The 19,109-nt window shown below is 41.9% G+C and overlaps 1 protein-coding gene across 1 annotated transcript in view; it reads left to right on the top strand.

The window, feature by feature from the left end:
• LOC110258568 (multidrug resistance-associated protein 4-like) overlaps positions 1-15,308 on the top strand; it is a 54,959-nt gene extending 39,651 nt beyond the window's left edge. The window contains exons 5-6 of the mRNA XM_021081816.1: positions 4,785-4,919; positions 14,565-15,308. Coding sequence (XP_020937475.1) covers positions 4,785-4,919; positions 14,565-14,576 — 147 coding nt within the window. The 3' untranslated portion in view covers positions 14,577-15,308. The remainder of the gene's footprint in view (positions 1-4,784; positions 4,920-14,564) is intronic.
• The last annotated feature ends 3,801 nt before the right edge of the window (positions 15,309-19,109 follow it).

Here is a 19,109-nt window from a genome sequence, read left to right on the forward strand (position 1 = left end):
TCATAAGCCTACATGGCCGCAGTTAAAACATTTCAAGGAGAAAAGCTCTTTCAAAGACATACTAAAAGGAGGAGTTCCCATCATGGCGTAGTGGTTAAGGAATCTGACTAGTAACCATGAGGATGTGGGTTCGATCCCTGGCCTTGCCCAGTAGGTTAAGGATCCGGTGTTGCCATGAGCTGTGGGGTAGTTCACAGACTCAGCTCTGATTCAGCGTTGCCGTGGCTCTGGCGTAGGCCAGTGGCTACAGCTCTGATTCGACTCCTAGCCTGGGAACCTTCATATGCCAATGGAAGAGGCCCTAGAAAAGGCAAAAAGACAACCCCCTCCCCCCCCAAAAAAAAACATACCAAGAGATGTCATTCCAGTTTCCAGAGGGAAGATAGAAGCACAATCTGGGAGAGGAAATCCCTTATGGGGGGGGGGGCTTCCATGTAAAAGCAGCAGCTCTAAGAGAGCAGCGTGGAGTCACCATGGCCTTGCCGGCCTCATTCCCCAGCTGAGAAGAGGGGTTTCGTTGTTCAGGACCTCAGAACAGTCTTACGTTAATACTTGCTACATTGTCCAGTCACTGAGAAAGTCACAGGCACCCACTTTACCAGTGACGGACCCACCATCCAAGGTTGGATAACTGCCCCCATGTCACCTGGCAGCCAGAGATAGAGGCCTGACATGAATAACTTCCCCTCCCCCTCTCTACTTGTCACTAAGTGGGGTCTCCCTTCCTGGGTGTCCTCATATTGAAAGCTGTTCCCAGCATCTCTTTCCTATCGTTGGCTTTTCCTCCACCCTGTCCTGCCCCCACCTCTCCCTGCAGCCACCCCATTGTCACTGCTGGCATCCTGCCAGTGACATGGAGCAAACTAGTTTGCAGTGGGTCCCTTAGATGTTTATGTCTGGGACAGTTACCTGGAATATCTGCAGATACACAGGCCTGATAAACACTCTTCACTGAGCTTCTGTAACTGCCTGACTCATCTCATATACTGTATTTTCCTTAACCTTCCAGAGGGTGGTGAGCAATTCAAGGTTGGCGTTCCTGGAGAGAGCCTGGGGTTTGAGGGGTTGTTATCGCACCCCCTTGAATGTGTGGTTAGTTTATAGTTTAACTTGGGTTACAAGAAGAGTGGGGACACAGCGGGAGATTACAGGAGCCTTTTCTTATAGATATAAAAGGATATTAAACTAAAAATTCAAGTTTATACTAATTTTTCTGTACATAAAGAAAGTTTAGAGTTACTTTCTGTTTATTTCTTCTGAAATATCTAGAATCTTTGATCAAACCGGTAAATGTAAAGGCCACGTGGGTAAAATTCTATTCTAGGCCTTTTATCAGTCTGGGCCCCATCGCAGCTCCTGGAGCCCCTGACCTGAGCCTTGGGGCGCTGCCCTCCTGCTCCTTGCAGCTCCCCCTCCCCTCGGACTGCACCTTCTCTTCTCTCTCTTTTCCAGTATTTGACTACCAGTGAGTTTCAAGCCTCCATCCTCAACCCTGGTTTTTCTCTCCCTCATTTTCCTCTCTCTCTCCCTCTGGCCCGTGGCCATCAACCTGTGGTCCTCCCCGTCCACATCCCTCGTCCTGGAACCCCTGCATCCCACTGCCTGAACTGTCTCCCAGGCCAGCTGGACTGGTTTCCTCCTTGGTCTCACTCTACAGTCTTGCCAGGCGGCACCATTGGGAGGTCAGCCAGTCATGCCCTGAACTTCATTTCCTTTGTATTTGCCTTTCAGGCGGCCTGTACTCTGTGCCTCTTACCTGTCATGTACAATGTCAGGGCCCCTAGATGCAACAGAGAACAAGGAAAACCACACAACCCTGCCCTTAAAAAGCTTCAAGGCTCACCTCCAGCCCTCCTGGCTCATGTGGTTCCCTGTGTCTGGAAAGACCACTGTCCACCCACCCGTCCTGTGTCTGCAAGTCCACGTCTGTCCATTCGTCAAGGCCCAGTTCCCTGCCCTCTGTCCTCCTTGAAGGTTGTCCTCTGAACCTGTGACCCGAAGTCACCTCTTCTACTATGAACCTGCTCCTTGTCATGCTTTTTTTCTTGCATCATAAACACTTGAGGGTTTTCTCCTCTCTCTCCTTTCAGTACAGGCTCTCTGAAGGCAGGTGCTGTGTCTGCTGCTTCCACAACTTCTGGCATAATGCCATCAATGCAGTTAAATATGCAGTAAATGTGTGCTGAATCAATACAGAATTAGTGAAAATTTCCTTGCTTTCCTCAGATGTGTTTTAGCCACATGGTATTTACTGTTTTTTAAAAATTGAAGTACAGTTGATTTACAGTATTGTGTTAGTTTCAGGTATACAACAAAGTGATTAAGTTATATATATATTTTCAGAATATTTTCCATTATAGGTTATTATAGGATATTGGATATAGCTCCCTGTGTTATATAGGAAATCCTTTTTGCTAATTTTTATGTGTAGTAGTTTGTGTCTGTTGATCCTATCGTCCTGGTTTATAACCCTCTTCCTTTCCCTTTTGGTAACCTCAGTTTGGTTTCTGTGTCTGTGAGTCTGTTTCTATTTTGATTATAGATTCATTTGTACTTTATTATTTTTTTTAGATTCCATATGTAAGTGATGCCATATTTGTCTTTCTCTGTCAGACTTACTTTATTTAATATGATATTCTCTAAGTTCATCTACATTGGTGCCAAAGGCACTATTTTATCCTTTTTTATGGGTGAGAAATATCCGTTGTATATATGTATGCCCTTCTTCTTAAACCGGTCATTCGTTGATGGGCGCTTGGGTTGTTTCCAACTCTTGGCTTTTGTAAACAGCGTTGCTATGAACTTTGGTGTGCGTGTATCTTTTTGAAATAGGGTGTTCATGTTTTCTGGATGTATGTCCTCGAGTGAGATAGCTAGATCATATGGTAGCTCTATTTTCAACTTTTTTTTTTCTTTCTTAGGGCCACACCCACAGCATATGGAGGTTCCCAGGCTAGGGGTCTATTCAGAGCTGTAGCCACCGGCATACGCCACAGCCACAGCAAAGCCAGATCCAAGCCATGTCTGCGACCTACACTACAGCTCATGGCAATGCCAGATCCTTAACCTACTGAGCTAGACCAGGGATTGAACCTGCACCCTCGTGGGTACTAGTCAGATTCTTTTCTGCTGAGCCAGGATGGAAACTCCTATTTTCAACTTTTTAAGGAAAATATTCCTTTTCATATTGTTTTCCAAAATGACAGCACTAGTTTACATTCCCACGAACAGTGTAGGAGGGTTCCCTTTTCTCCATACCTTCCCCAGCATTTATCACTTGTAGACTTTGGTGATGGCCATTCTGACAGTGTGAGGTGCCACCTCATTATTGTTTCGATCAGCATATCTCTAATGGGTAGCAGTGTTGAGCATCTTTTCATGTGCCTGTTGGCCATCTTTATGTCTTCTCTGGAGAAATGTCTGTTTAGGACTTCTGCCCATTTTTCGATTGGGTTGTTTTGTTTTGTTTGATAGTCAGCTGTATGAGTTGTCTGTACATTTTGGATAGTAACCCCATGTTGGTCACATCATTGGAAATATTTTATCACGTCCCTTAGGTTGTCTTTTCATTTTATTGGCCATTTCCTTTGCTACGCAGAAGTTTTTAAGCTTGATTATGTCATATTTGTTTATTTTTACTTTTATTTCTTTTGCCTTGGGAGACTGAGCTAAGAAAATATGTCAACTATTTATGTCCAAGAATATTTTGCCTTTGTTTTCTTCTAGGAATTTTATGGTATCATGTGTTATAGTTAAGTCTTTACACCATCTGAGTTAATTTTTGTATATGATGTGAAGGTGTGTTCTAATTTCCTTGATTTCCATGTAGCTGTTCAGCTCTCCCAGTGCCACTTGCTGAAGAGACTGTCTTTTCTCCATTATCTAGTCTTGCCTGCTCTCTCATAGATTAATTGACCAAAGAGGTGTGGAGACCTGTGTTTTAAAATTGCATCTTTTGGGAGTTCCTATCATGGCTCAGTGGTTAATGAATCCGCCTAGAAGCCATGAGATTGAGGGTTCGATCCCTGGCCTTGCTTGGTGGGTTAAGGACCCGGCATTGCCATGAGCTGTGCTGTAGGCCAGCAGCTGCAGCTCCAATGAGACCCCTAGCCTGGGAACCTCCATATGCCATGGGTGTGGCCCTAAAAAAAGGCCAAAAAAATGCATTTTTTTCCTTCTTTTTCAACATTAGGAGGAGTAGTTATATTCTGTCATACTGTGATTAAGTTAAATTACACATTCAGGGGATCCAAATTGGTATTCTAGGTTAGAGGACATTTAAATTATTATTTGGTTATGACAAATTCAGTTATTCTTGAATTTTTTTGAGCAAGCTGCCTTAGCAGTGCTTCCCAGTGATAAGCAAAAGATTAACAGGACGGTGGCCTTTAAGAGATCTAATAAATGCCTCTAGTTAAATACCGTGGGGCAGAATTAACTGCAGTCCTTAGCTATGGAAAAACAACCTGTGTCCTGTTCAGAGTTTCAGCACCTTCTCTTAAAATACATTTAGTCTAAGAATGACCTAAATGAAGAACTCAGTACCCCTTAACATCAGAACTATGTCTATAGCTGTATCATTTGGGCCAACTGTTTCAGACTTTCTTCTCTCCAGCACCCTTAAGCAAAGCCACTAGTTAGTGGAAAGCAGAGTAAGAGCCCCTTCCTCTTTCTTTTAAGTTTCAATTAGTGAACACATCCATGTGCAATAAAATATTGTCTGAGTTATACTATGTTACTGGGAAACATTGTCTGATAATAGGTTTCTTTCTCCTGATTATCAGGTTTTGGATTCAGGAAGACAAATAGAATACAGTTCGCCATATAAGTTGTTGCAAAATAAGAACAGCCTATTTTACAAGATGGTGCAACACCTGGGGGAGGCCGAGGCCACTGCCCTCACTGAGACAGCAACACAGGTGAGCTCCAAGCAGAGAATTGTAATTAAAGTTCATTTCCCTGGTTCACTCTTCAGGATCTCCATGAGGGGTCTGGTAACAAGCGCTCTGTGCCCTTTGCAATTATGAGCCTCCAGAGATGAAGCTTCATGGTGGGCCTTAACAACAAGGTGCAGGTTGAAGGCAGGTCTGCCGAGAATATGCAGAAGAGGTGGGGGTGGGGCAGGATGTGTGTGTGCTCATGTGTGCACGCACATGTGCATAAGAGAGAGATTGTAGGTTAGACTTTCCACAGGTTTGGACTCTGTGGGTTCAGATTCCCACACAGCACAGATCACTCTCATTCTGCAGACCCTTTGCATTTTATCCTGATTGGTCCTCAGCCCATTTGCGATGCAAGTGCTGTCAGGGAACATCCGGGAAATTTGAGAGTTTGAGGGGAAAATCTGGACTATTTTGGGTCTAAAGATCTACCAGGGAAAGGTGTAGGTTGTTTTTGTTTCTAATTTGTAAAGAAAACTCCAACATGATACTATGTCCCCCTAATTCTTTGCTGTTTAGAATTAGGTTGCCTCCCTAAGCTTCCTCTACCTTCTAGAAGGTACAGTTGTCATTAGGACAGATCAGGAATTCACACAGCCTTAACACTGTAGTCTGAATGGGGCTTGGGGGTTTAACAAAGCCTTTGCACAGAGCTGGGGGGTGTGGGAGCTCTAAGCGCTGTAGGCGATGTGAGGAAGGTGCTCCACAAGTAACACTCAGGCCACGTGGTGTCGCTCCAACAGAGGGGAGGTGGTGGTATCTTGTCCTACAGATGTGTTAACTCAGGTCTGGCTTCAGAGACTTAGCCATTGCCATGCAGCTGCCTGTAGTTCTCTCTGAAGCCAGGTGAGAGTGGGGTTGATGGAAGGTGTCTTTGCCCCTTGAGATGCGTGGCTCAGGTAGGAGGAGGTTCCAACTGGATGTGACGGGGCTTCTCATCCAAACGTTATCTCTGGGCTTTAAATGATGGGAGCATTTTTCCTTCTCCATACTTTTCTGCATTTCCCAGATTTTCACTTGTAAGCAGAATAAAATTACTTGTGTAATATTTAAAATATCTCTTAAAGATATGGCCCAGTGTCCACAGTACTTTTGTATGAATGACTTATCTAAAATGTACCTGAGTTCTCTCTGTCCTGGTTTCACCTCATTCCTCCCCCTTAGAAATGAAGACATGATGAGCAGTGCCTTCCACTGTTCATAGGCTAGGAGATTGCCCAGGGTCACAGAGCTGGCTGAGGAGTTGACAGAGTTCACTGGTTCAAGCCTCGGGTTAGGGACAGTGGAGACTTTCCACAAATACTCACACTGTATGCACATGCAGAGAAGCTGCACTTGGAGCCCGATATTCATTTGTGCCTGAAATGGACAGAGTGCTTTCGTCTCCCAGTCTAAGCTTCCTGTCTGAGACCTGATAATCCTTTAGGAGATTCCCTGTATAACCCAACACAGAACAGCCTGGAATCTCCCAAACCCTTTTATTCATTCACCCTTAGTTATTTCACCTCAAAGAGATGTGCCCCTACCTCTGTGTCCAAGTCTTTGTTTAAAAAGTGTGTTATCATTATCTATTATCAAGACCTTGAGCAATGAGAAATAGATCACAGGATTTTAGATAGGGCCAAAGAACAGAAGATAATAGGATTCAACACCCTGATTTTACAAGTGAGGAAACTAAAGCCCGTAAGGAGGAAGACGGCCCTATAGATACAACTGGTATGAGATTTATTTGCAGCAGACAGAGAATTGGTAATCTTTTCATTCAATTAATTTTTTAAGTCAAGTGTAACCTACAAACAAAGCAGACATAGGTCACAGAATTAGAAATCTCGTGATTCCTGGTCTAGTGATCTTGTACCTACTTTTACAATATTAATGGTAATTTACTTTGGTGTAATTCTTTATAATGTGTTTTACTTAGTTCTCACATGTGTGATTTCACTTAATCCTCATGCCAGTCCTTTTTTAACCCATCTCATCCACTGGGTCAAGATTAGGTCAAAGGCTCCCCCAGGGTCACAGAACTGGTCCAGGGAGCACAGAGCAGACCTGCTGGGGGTGGTGGGTGCCGCCCTAGGTACCATGTTCTGTGCTGAGTCTGAGAAGCTGCTCCTTTGACCTGGTAACCAAGGAGGGTGTCACCCAAGTTCACAGGGTGGCAGAGCATCACTCCTGGATTTCAGCCCTACCAGTGGCTCGGGTCACCTCTACAGAAAGACACAAGGAGATACACATCCCGATTCTCATCCCAGTTGAATATCTTCCTGCCATTATTTCTGTATATGCTCTGCCCTCTTAGGAGAACAAGTATCAGATTGTCAGCTCTGTAAATGTGCAAGCTTCTGATGTCACTCCTGTCACACTGGGAGGAGTAGCCTAAGTCAGCAAGCTTTTCACTCTAACAGAACAGAATTCATTCATTTGAAAAGAAAACTCAGCATCTGGGAAAAGGTGCTTCCAAGTCATGTTTACTGACCACGTAGTTGCTTCTCTGAAAATGTTAGTGTAGGTGACCCGAGTCATTGACACATTTCGATGATCAGGAAATAGTCAGGAAAGTGCTTTTTGATTCTGTGCTGAAGGGTGCATTAGTTTGCTGGGGCTGCCATACAAAGTACCACAGAACAGGTGACTTAACGAGACTCATGTCCTCACTGTCTGGAGGCTGGAGGCTGAGGTCAGGGTGTCAGCAGGGTCAGTGTCCCCTGAGGCCTCTTTCCTGGGCTTGTAGGTGCTGTCTTCTCCCTGTGTCTTCACATGCTCCCCTCTGAGTGCCTGTGTCCTAAACTTTTCTTCTTATGAGGACACCTGTCAGATTAGATCAGGGCCCAACTATGTGACTTCATTGTAACTAATCCCTTCTGTAAGGTCCCTGTCCCCAAATATTTTCATCTTCTGAGGGACCAGGGTGGGGGGTTTAGGACTTGAGCATGTACCATTGGAGGGGACACAGTTCAGCCCATAACAAAGGATGATTCCTTCTGCGGTAACGGTAACGCAGACCTGATAGAGGATTTTTGAAGTTTCTTTGTTCCCAGTGGGTAGCAGAGGTGTCATTGTATCTATTCATGGTACCACCAGCTATAACCCCAAAGTTAAGATATGCTAACATCCTAGATCTAGGAGCCTGGGGCAGTGTGAATAGTGGGGGAGCCACTCAGCAGCCACGTGGCCTCATGTCCCCAAGGTCTCTGAGCCTCAGGGTCCTCCCCTGTGTGTAGAGCAGGGGTTACAGCCCTGTGGGCTTCTTCCCTCTGTCATTACAGGGATCAGATGAGAGGGCATGTGCTTCAGTGCTTTGTGAATATAGAGCCTTTTACAGCGTAAAAGTGGGATCATTTCTTTAAAGGCTGTAGATTGAGCCCTTACCTCCCAATAATAATAAAACGTACCCACAGTTCTTCTAAGTAGCTTTAGAAAATCTAAATAATGAAAGTGTAATTTTAATCATCAGTTTTTAAAAAATGATATATCTAATGCTACCAAATTCAAAAACTTTATTTTTAAAAATAGATTTCTATGGATAAAGAATAAATCACTCTGCCATTCCAGTCACCACACAGCCCCTCCCCCGGAGTGGAGCCCCGGCAGCACCTTTGTTCTGCTGACATGTTCTGTGCATCAGGAAGAATTTGGGCCTGTGTGGCCTTCCTGTTTCTAAGCACAAATGATAGCTGTGCCTTGCTGTTCTCATTTAATATTATATTCTAGATCTTCTCAGTGCATAGTTATCTCATTCTTTTGAAAGGCTACAGAGTATTTATTGCTTTCTCTGTTTCCTGTTCCTCATTTTCCCTTCTAATTAATTGTTGCAGTTTTATTGTTTTTTCCCCCAAAGAAAGAAGAAATTTGCTTTCAACATGTATTCTTCTTTATAATTTATCTCTTTCTGCTTTGTATATTTAATAATTCCTCCCTTCCTTTGATTTACTTTGTTGTTGCTTCCTACTTCTTAAATGCATTTGATTTCATTCCTTCTTGTTCTTTAATATAAATATTTTTAAGTCTGAGAACTTTTATCTGAATAGTGTTGTAGCTATAACCTATAGGTTCTGGTGTGTAGTGCTTTTATCATAGTTGTGTTTTTATCTATAGATTCTGCAATTTTGGTTTTCACTTCCTCTTTAGCCCAAGAATTATTTGAGAAGGAGATCTTTCCAATTTCCTAGTTAGAGGATTTTTTAAATATTTGTTTTCTATTTTATACATCATTTCACTCATTTCATTGCCTTGTGATTAAACAAAAATGTTCTTTGTCGTATATCTACCCCAAAACAATATATATTAATATTTTTTGGTGATGTAGTATATTGGCTAAATTTTGTGGATGTTCTTTGGGTATTTAACAGATGGACATTATCTATTTAAGATACAGAGTTTAACTTTTAATTAGAGTGATTTTTATTAATTACATTATTTAGGTTTTCGCTATCCTTATTTCTTTTGGTCCATTTGGTATGAGTTAGACTGAGAGAGGGGAATTAGTCTTCTGTTATAGCAAGTTTCACATTGTAGTTCTTGTCATTTTTGCTTTGATAATTTTAATGTTATGATTTTTCAGTCCGAGATATTCATGACTTGGGTTTGCACTATGAATTATGTATTTGTACTACTTTAGAGTTCCTTTCTTCAATTTATTTAATGTCTCTGGCCCTGAATCCAGAGTGATTCAAAACTGAAATTGAGTCCCCTGTTTTTATTTGCTTGATATATCTTTGACCGGCTTTTAATATCAGTTGTAGATGTGTCTCCTTTGGTGACAGGTAGTTAGATTTAGCTCTGAGATTTAATCTTGGCCTTGTAGGTATATTTTGTCTTAGTGCTGTTGTGCTATGATTTCAGTTTTTAGGTTTTCTTAAAACTTTTAAATTTATAGCTTGTAATATTTGGGTTTTTTTTGCACTTTATGTGTATTGCTTCAATTTCTTCTAGAAATATTTTATTTCCTTATTATTGACTCCACATTATAAACATCATTATTTTCCTTTTCTACGTTCTACTAAATGTTTAGTTTTTCTTTCACTGTTTACTTTCAAATCTTTAAAAATACTTAGACCTCTATTATTTTACCCACTTCTATTAAAGGACACTTTTTACACCTCTAGTTTGCTAAAGTTTGTCCTCTAGTTTAGCCTTTTTAAAACTTTGTGTGGTATGGAAGTCATGAGTGGGGCTATGAAATCTGTTTAGTCAGGGGTGACCAGCAAGTTTTAAGAAATGCAATAGAAAAGAAGGGAATGGACGAAAAACAGCAATGTGTGTTTCCTAGAAGTAGTAGATATTTCATGAATTCCTTTCAGGGTTCACAAATATAGATAGAGCTGGTGACTCTGTACTGGGACTCAATGTAAAATTAAACATATTTACTATTGAGCATGGCAGCCCCCAAAAAAGTTTGAAAACAAGGCTCTATGTCATCTTAAAGGGGAGGGGGGTCCCTTGGAGTTAGAATCCCTGACTTACTGTAAATATAGGTAACCCTTGAACAGCACAGGTTTGAACTGCAGGGGTCCATTTGTACGCAGAGTTTCTTCAGTGACTATGTGCTGTAATATTACCTGATCCACAGTTGTTTGACTACATGGATATGGAGTGACTGTAAAGTTATACACAAATTTTTGACCATTTAGAGGGTCAGAGCCACTCAGCCCCACCTCGATCAAGGGTCAGTTGTATGAAACATATTTCTGTCACATCTCTGATTTCAAATAACTTGATCTTCCCTCCTGGATGCACAAAGGATTCTTTCTTTATTTTGAAGGTCATTGGTTTTTCCTAAGACATCACGTACTCCTGGTCTCTACATTCAAGTGTTTTATTTTGAGAAGTTTACTTGAGTTATGTCTTTGAGTTTGTTTAATTTGATGGGAGTCTCCTCTTTATAAATATCTGTAATATATATGTTGCCTGTCCTGTCTGTTTTATCTCCTTAATTCTTTTAAAATTTTTATCAATTTACAGTGATGTGGCTTTCTTTCTCCATCCTGTCCTCCAATGTCTCTATTATTTCTTTAGCTGTAGCTAATCTTCTTTGTGTGGCCTTCAGAACTGTCATTTCTTTGATGTTTTCATTTTTCTCTTCCATTTCACTTTGGCATCTATCAACTCGTGTTTCATCATCTTCTGTTGCTGTACCATGTCTTCCTGTGCTCTGATGTCTATTGTCCACAGGTTGATTGTTCTCCATTTTCTTTGACTGTATTGCATTATATTTTTGCATAATTTTCATTTGTTAAGTGAGTATTTTTTCATCCCTCACATGCTCATTTTGTTCATTTTCCTCATTTTTTTGTTTGTGTATGTTACAGATACTGTACTGCTTTTTTTGTTATTGTTTTTCCTACTACTTGCCTTTGCATTGAGTTTTTTCTAGACCGTATATTTGTGGGTAGTTGTGGCTAAGGCATCATTTCAGGCTGAATGGAATTTGCTCTCTGTAATACATAAGCTCCTCATGGCACAGAGAGATGGAAGAGGGTGTGTGTTTGTCTTTGTCCATCAGCAAGTGGAGAGAAATTGAGAACACGTATTCATTTAGCCTGTATTCTTGCCTAGCCTGCAGTGATGGGCGGTTCATACCGCTTGCATTTCAGAATCTCTTCTCCTAGGACATCACCGGTGTATGTGCTTCAGGCAAAGATAATGATTCTACAAGATTCCTAATTGGCACCTTAGAATCTGCCCCTTAGTTGGAGAACCATGCTCTCCCGTGATTGCTGAGATCTGTTCCCCTTAAGCACCCTCTCTCTGCCTTGCCACAGCGCATTAGATCCAGTTGCATACGGCAGCCTGTCCAGATATTTCGTCATTTGGGATTTAAAATAACTCCTGATTTCATCAATGATTGGGCTCAATTTTTATCTGCCAATTATCCTTTTTAGGGTGATTTCTGTAAGGATGAGGGGAGAGAAAATGCATTATTCCATTAAGTTACAAGTAGAAATCCTCTCTTACTATTCAGTACTTTTTAACTTGATAATATATGTGCCAGTATATACACAAAAGTTAGACTGCTTTAAAGATGAGGAGGTTGAGGGTTCCTGGGATTGAACCAGGGCCATGCTGTTCAATGAGGATGAACTGACTGAGTCTTGAGCCAGAATTCTCAATGTCTTGAGCCAAGTGCTGGACTTCACTCATGCAGGGGAGTTTTTCTTGCTCTCTTGCTTTTAGTAAGCTCTAATTCCATGACAGTGGCTTTATCTACTAGCTCGATTTTAAGAGTTAGACTTAGTTTCAACCTGCATTGGAAGAACTATAATGAACCAAGCCCAAGAGAAGGTGGGGAGAGGGCCAAGAAACCCACCACCCACTGGTCTTATATTCTGCTTGTTCTGAATTTGAACTTTTTTTTTTTTTGACATTTTCTCTTTTAATCTTCACAACCATTCTGAGCTGGCAGTATTATCCCTCAGATGGAGAAACTGAGGCAGAGGAACCTAAGTAATTTCTCAAAATCACAGGTTAGAAAGAGTTAGGCATCTTTTAACCCTCCCAGTTTATCATGTTCACTGAGTTCAATATGTCCAGCTAAGACTCTGGGCTTCTTTAAAGGTAAAATCAGAAGATTCACAAAGGGCCTCCCAGAAGTTTTGTTTTCATCATTCAAGGCAAGGAATGCTGCTACTTTCCATGGACTAAGGGGCCACGTCTCTGAGCAGCATCATGATCACACCCAGCACTTAGCTTGGTGTGTTTTCAGCCTGTGGATTGTAGTCATCCCTTGGTTCCTATGAGGTAGGTCATTGCCTCATTTCACAAATGAGGCCCCCACTGTGGAGAGAGCTTAAGTGATGTTTCCAGGATCAGCAGTGACCCCAGGAGAGGGAGATGAGCCCAGGTTTCCTTACCCCGGCCTCGGGCATCCATGAGGATCTGCTAACAAGCTTTCAGTCATCTCAACCCCCTTCACAACCTGCCCTGTGAAAGAGATGCCTTCTCTCACTTGTGCTGTCAGCCAGAGTGTGGTCTACACCATAGTAACACATGAGAAAGAGAAACATCAAATCAAGGATTTTATACACAAGATGCTCATCTTCAGTCTCGGTTTCAAATATTTCACACCATGAAACAAAGGCCATTTGGGTTAAAGGTTGCTAGAATTAAAATTGTCTTTATAGCAAATCACATTGAGAAAGAGTTATGGGGAATGGAACCAGGTGATTTTTGGAGGATTGTGAAGCAGAAAAAAGTGAATGTAATTCCATTTGTTCGTTTGGTTGTTTTTAGTTTTACCTAGAGAGTATCTAAATATATAACCAGACAGATATGGCTAGTTTAAAAAATGGAGGCAGGAGATTCAATGCAATTAGGCTCCCTGCCTTATTTTTAATTTCTTGCATTAAATGAAAGTAACTTCTGATTTCACCCAGTGGGTTCCAGCATTCTTGAAGAATTTCCTATTTTTCTCCTTAACTTAAGGGGCATTTGAATATATAGCATTTCATATTCAGTGCTCTTTGGGGGTAGCAGTTATGCAGAAGCATCAAGAGAAAAGAAAGTACACCTGATAGGAAGTAGGTGTCTTGACGCTTTTCTATTTCATGTGTAAAACCATCATTTCCCATGATGCTTTGTGGACAGGACCCACAAATGTACTTGGGGCCAGGTTTTATAAGATAGATCTGCAGTCTCATGACTGAGCGACCCAGCAGGTGACACGAGCCAGCCTAGATGGATGGCTGTTGTCGAGTCGCAAACAAAACTTTTCTCATTCTTCTTTGGGGAAAAAAGATTACATTTGAAGTCCTTTTTTAGCCAAACACATTCAGAGGTAAGAGCTCCCAAGTCTTGACATTATTTCAGTTTGTTCTGCGCATCTGTCCAGGGATGGAGGTAAGATACAGCTCCAAAAAAACTGATGATGGTGAAACAGAGAAACTTGACAGTGTTTCATTTCCTTTATGTTCTGGTTATGCATTTATCAGAAAACCTGTATGTCTTCCAGTTCAGCTAGAAACTGGTAGAATCAAGAACTCAAAGGCCTGGCAAAGTACTGTTGTATCATTGGTCTCATCTTCCATTTTAGAGAAGTTGCTTAGTTGAATCTTTGTTAAGCTTTTGATTCTCTTTTCATTCTTGTCACCCACTCTCCACAGATCCCATGTCTATAGGCCCTGTAACTGCTTTGCTGCACAAATTAGACACCAGGAAATTTCATACATATACACCAGTGTTTCAGTGCTTGCCCAAATTCGTAAAATATAGGGATTACAACCTGATATCAACATCAAAAACTGTTGTTGTGCTCATCTTATGTGTGAAAATGAGAAACTCTCATACAGATTGCCCAGCCTCTTTGTCACTCTGTTCTTAATTTATGCCCAGGTTTTGAGTCAGTAAAATGACTTTGCTTTTTACTTTAATGTAGTGATAAAGCATCTCTGTGAATCAGAATGATCAGAACTAAAGTAGATGTGCAGGTTGATTGGCTTTAAGCCCAAGCCCCACGGAGGGTTTTAATGGGGCTACTTCCTCCCTAGAACCAATACATCCCTGGGTTTTAAATTGTGCCTCCACTCGTGCTGTGACTTGCTTCACACGAAGAGGTGGACGTGGAAATGGGTTAGGGACAAGTACTTGAAAACCCTGAAACATGTTGTTTCTGTATTTTTTCCCCCTCAGGTGCACATGTGAAGGAAATAGCCAGAAATCACTCACAACGGCCACGTGGTTCTGAACGTTTCCAGTGGACGGGCCTCTGCCTGAACGGTTTGGGGGCAGCACTGTGATCCTGCCGTGAGGTCAAGTCTACTGCAGAGGCATTTCTCCAAGTTTTTGCACTGCATAAACTGTATTGTGCTGTTTTTATACCAGCAACGAATATTTATTCATACAGGATGTTAGTTTATTTTCATTTTTTTCCTCTCCACCTTCACCCAGTGATTTCAAGCTCTTAAAAAAATGATTTGTTATTTTTATTTATATGTTACACTATTTTTTTCTTATCCAAATCAGAGGTTCAGGCCACCAATAAAAGCTGTCTCTCAGGTTTGTGCCTCGAGAGACTCCAGAGCCAAAGCTCATTTTCTAAGGTATAAGAGAAAGTTGTCACAGAGGATTTCACTGCTCCTTCCCACCGCCCCAATTGCATCCTACTTTCCGGTTGTATCAGGAATTCTGTTCACCTGAAGACTTTAAAGTTGTCATTTTCACTCACTACTTCCTTTAACTAAACTAGGATCCATTATTCCACCCAAATACTTCATATGGAAAACTAAAAATATACTTTAGTTTGTGACATTATAGAAGAGAGGTGTCCCCCCCCTCCAAAAGTTAAAATGACATATGATTAAAATACAGAAACACAATCTTTACATGTTCTAAAAGAGAAGGAAGAGAAAATACGCTTCTCATAAAAGAGGGATTTGATGATGAAGGACACACATGTGACTGTCTTCTACATGGAAGGATTTATTTTTTTGCCTTTCTTACTGTGATAAAGTATATACAACAAAATAAGCATACAATTCAGTGGCTTTAATGGCATTCACAGTGTTGTGCAACAATCAATGTCTAGTTAATTTTGATAATTATTTTCGTACTATTCAGTGTTTTTTCTTTTTTCTTCTTTTTTTTGGTCTTTTTTTAAGGCCAAACCCACAGCATATTGAAATTCCTAGGCTAAGGGTTGAGTTGAAGCTGCAGCCACCAGCCTACGCCACAGCCACAGCTACGCCAGATCCAAGCCACGTCTGCGACCTACACCCCAGCTCATGCAGTGTCAGGTGCATAGCCCACTGGGTGAGGCCAAGGATTGAACCTGCATCCTTGTGGATCCAAGACACTATCATTAACCACAAAGGGCACCATGAAGGGAACCCCCCAGTGTGTTATTTTTACAGAGTCATTTTTGGTAAGTTTTATTTCTCTAGGAGTGGGTCTCTTTCCTGTGGATCTTGAGCTTGATTGGTATAATGTTAACCATAACATCTCATACATTTAATCTCTGTAGCATCTATAATTGTGTTCATTTTGGCTTATTAATTTTCTTTGGGCCTTTTTTCTTTTTAAGAATAATCTTACATGACTTTTGCCTATTAATTTTCAGAGTCAGTTTTTTTGCTTAACTGATGATCTTTGTCTTTTAAAATTTCTATTTAGTCATGATATTCTTTTTTGCAACTTTTCATTTCCTTTGAGATTTTTTTCAAAATACTTAAATTGGAAACAATAACAATTATTTTTGTAATGTAAGTAGACCCAGTTTAGCTTTAACCTACAGGTTAGGTACTTATCAATAACCATAGTGTTATGTATTTTCTAATTTGTGATTTAATTTATTGATTACATATTTTATCCATGAGTTATTCTTCAGTGTAAGGTTTTCTAAATTTCAAATACTAATTCATTTTTCTATTAGCTCGAACCACGTGGAATATTCAACTTTTGTTTAACCTATAAAATGGCAGTTATCTATGGTTCAACATAACAGTTTTCTTTTGTTATTAATATATAAGTTAATTTCATTTGGTCAGAGAACATTAGATTATGGATTTTGAACCAAAGCTAACCATATTCATACCCAAAGTCCTGTTTCTATACTTTTGTATTCTCTTTGGGGATTTTTAAAGTTGTAAGTATATAAATAACCAGTCATTTTCAAATAAAAATCCTGAGCCCTGGAATCTTTTTTTTTTTTTTGATACATGTGGCAGGTTGGTTCTGTGGAGTACAGACTCACATGGAGTCTAACGTTGGGATGTGTATTAGGGGTGCATTGGGATCAACACTCATGGAATCAGGAGGAAAGAAACAGGACAGGGCAGAGGGAAAAATCAAGCTGGGATGCTGCCCAGATGACCTGAGCTGACCCCGTGGGGGCTCTGGATGAAGGTGGCCCCTCAGGGTTTCCTGACATGACCATGGCCTGGTCTTTATGCATCCACATGATGGGTCATTGCATGTATGTGGCCCCCAGAAGGGCTGCTGGTTTAAGGCTGCCCAGTGGCAGCACTTCTGGCAGCTGGGCAAGTCCTTGAAGGGAGATCTGGATGTCACGTGTCCACGTCCCCCCGGTGTGTGTCACAGCTCCAGAGGTAGACGGTTGGGGTGTGTGTACTGTGGAGGGACGCTCTTGGTGGCTGACATTTAAGTCAAGATGACTAAGTGACTGTTCTCATGCCCTGTGGTCTGAACGTAGAGGAGCAGGTCCACGTAGGGGAGGAACCCTCATTCTCTGGGGTCAGCCCAGTGTTCAGCTCTTCAGGAAGCATCAGTCATCTCCTAGGGAACTCGTGTTGCTGTAAAGCCCTCAACTCCTCTCATTTGTTACACTGGCCATACTTGGTTTAGTGTCCTGATGTCACCATCTTGAGATACTTAAATTTTAAACAAGAAACCCTGTTCTTTTCCATTTTGCACTGGGTCCTGTAAATTATATAGCCTGCCCTGATTATGAGTGTTCAGGGTCGTTTGTTTTCTTACTAATCATGAGTTCTAAAACCTGGAACTGTACCCTATTCACTTAGTAATTACGCTTTCCACACAGGGTCTGTCACAGGAGGTGCTCAGTAAAGGTTTGCTGAATGAATAATGACTGAGAACAAACCTTCCATCTAAACTTCATAATTTTGAAATATTAAGAGGAAGCCTGGGATAATAGAAAGCCCTGGGTTGGGAGTCAGTCACACAGATCAGCTTGTCCATTCTTTCTCTGCCACTTGCTAGCAACGTGGGTGCCCAAAGAATATACTGTCCAAAGTGGGAGACTTGAGAGTGAGAGGAGAGTGATAACCAGCTAAGGGGCTGGCATAACACACTGGCACCTTCCTTGACAGAACGGGCTGTGGTCACCCTGTAGCCTGGTACCTGGAGTTACATGCTTGGGTAAGTGTCTCAACCTGTGAATCTCAGCCTCTTCACATGGAAAATGGATGTAATTCCCACCCTTGCACAGCTGCTTTCATTGGGATGATGGATGGACCAAGATTATCCACAGACGCAAAGGATGGAATCAGTGACCTTGGTGACTCCTCATCACCAGGAGAGGAGAGCAGGATTGGTGTGGATGAAGGTGGCTGTGTGGACTGTGGAAGGTGTGTTTGAGGAGGTCCTGACCTGATGGCCTAAACCGAACTGTTTATCCTTCACATAGAGTTAAAATCCACCAAGCACGCGGGGAGCAGCACGAGGTCTGGAGCCAGGCTTCCAGGGTCAAACGCTGGCTCCTCTGGGCACTGCCTGGGTTTGGACACAAGTTCTGCTCCTGCTAATCGTGTGCTCCTGAGGTTGGGAAGCCCACTGTGCTTTAGTGTCTTTGTCTGAGAGCTGATATGGGAAGGGTACGTTCCTCAGAGGGCTGTGACAAGATTCAGCATGACAGTGACACTCACACTAAGGTCTGTGAGCTAGCGCTGGTCCACAAACTGTTTGTGAGTAGGTCTGAAATATGAATGGGAATTTAAAGCGAGCTAGAAACGTGTGTCCACCTGACACTGCAGTGACATCCACACTCAGGACAGGGGGGGATCTTACAGCCCAGAGACCAGGCGGAGGGTTGAGGTGTATGTGGCTGAGCTGCACACTAGCCGTGCACAGTGGGATCACTGATGAGGGTACAATGGGCTGAAAATGTAAAATTAAATCAAACCAATTCTTAATCCCAGATAGTTGAGAACCCCTGCTTAGAATAAAACTGGCTATGTGATTAGCCCTCTTCCATACCCTCTGTATTAACTGTTACCATGATATTTATGTTTAAAACTAGACAATATAGGAGTTCCCACTGTGGTGCAGCGGAAATGAATCTGACTAGGAACCAAGAGGTTGCGGGTTTGATCCCTGACCTCACTCAGTGGGTTAAGGATCCGGTGTTGCCGAGAGCTGTGGTGTAGGTTACAGACACAGCTGGATCTGGCATTGCTGTGGCTGTAGTGTTGTCTGGCAGCTATAGCTTCAGTTTGACCACTAGCCTGGGAACCTCCATATGCTGCAGGTTTGGCCCTAAAAAGACAAAAACAAAACAAACAAAACAAAAACCCAGAATATAGATTAAGTGAGATTTTGCTTTTTTTTTTTTTTTTTTTTTTGGTCTTTTTGCCTTTTCTAGGGCTACTCCCGCAGCATATGGAGGTTCCCAGGCTAGGGGTCTAATCAGAGCATTTGCTACTGGCCTGCACCAGGGCCACAGCAACAGAGGATCCGAGCCACGTCTGTGACCTACACCAC

Source organism: Sus scrofa, unplaced genomic scaffold, assembly GCF_000003025.6.
Source record: "Sus scrofa isolate TJ Tabasco breed Duroc unplaced genomic scaffold, Sscrofa11.1 Contig2407, whole genome shotgun sequence".
NCBI classification, from domain to species: Eukaryota; Metazoa; Chordata; class Mammalia; order Artiodactyla; family Suidae; genus Sus; species Sus scrofa.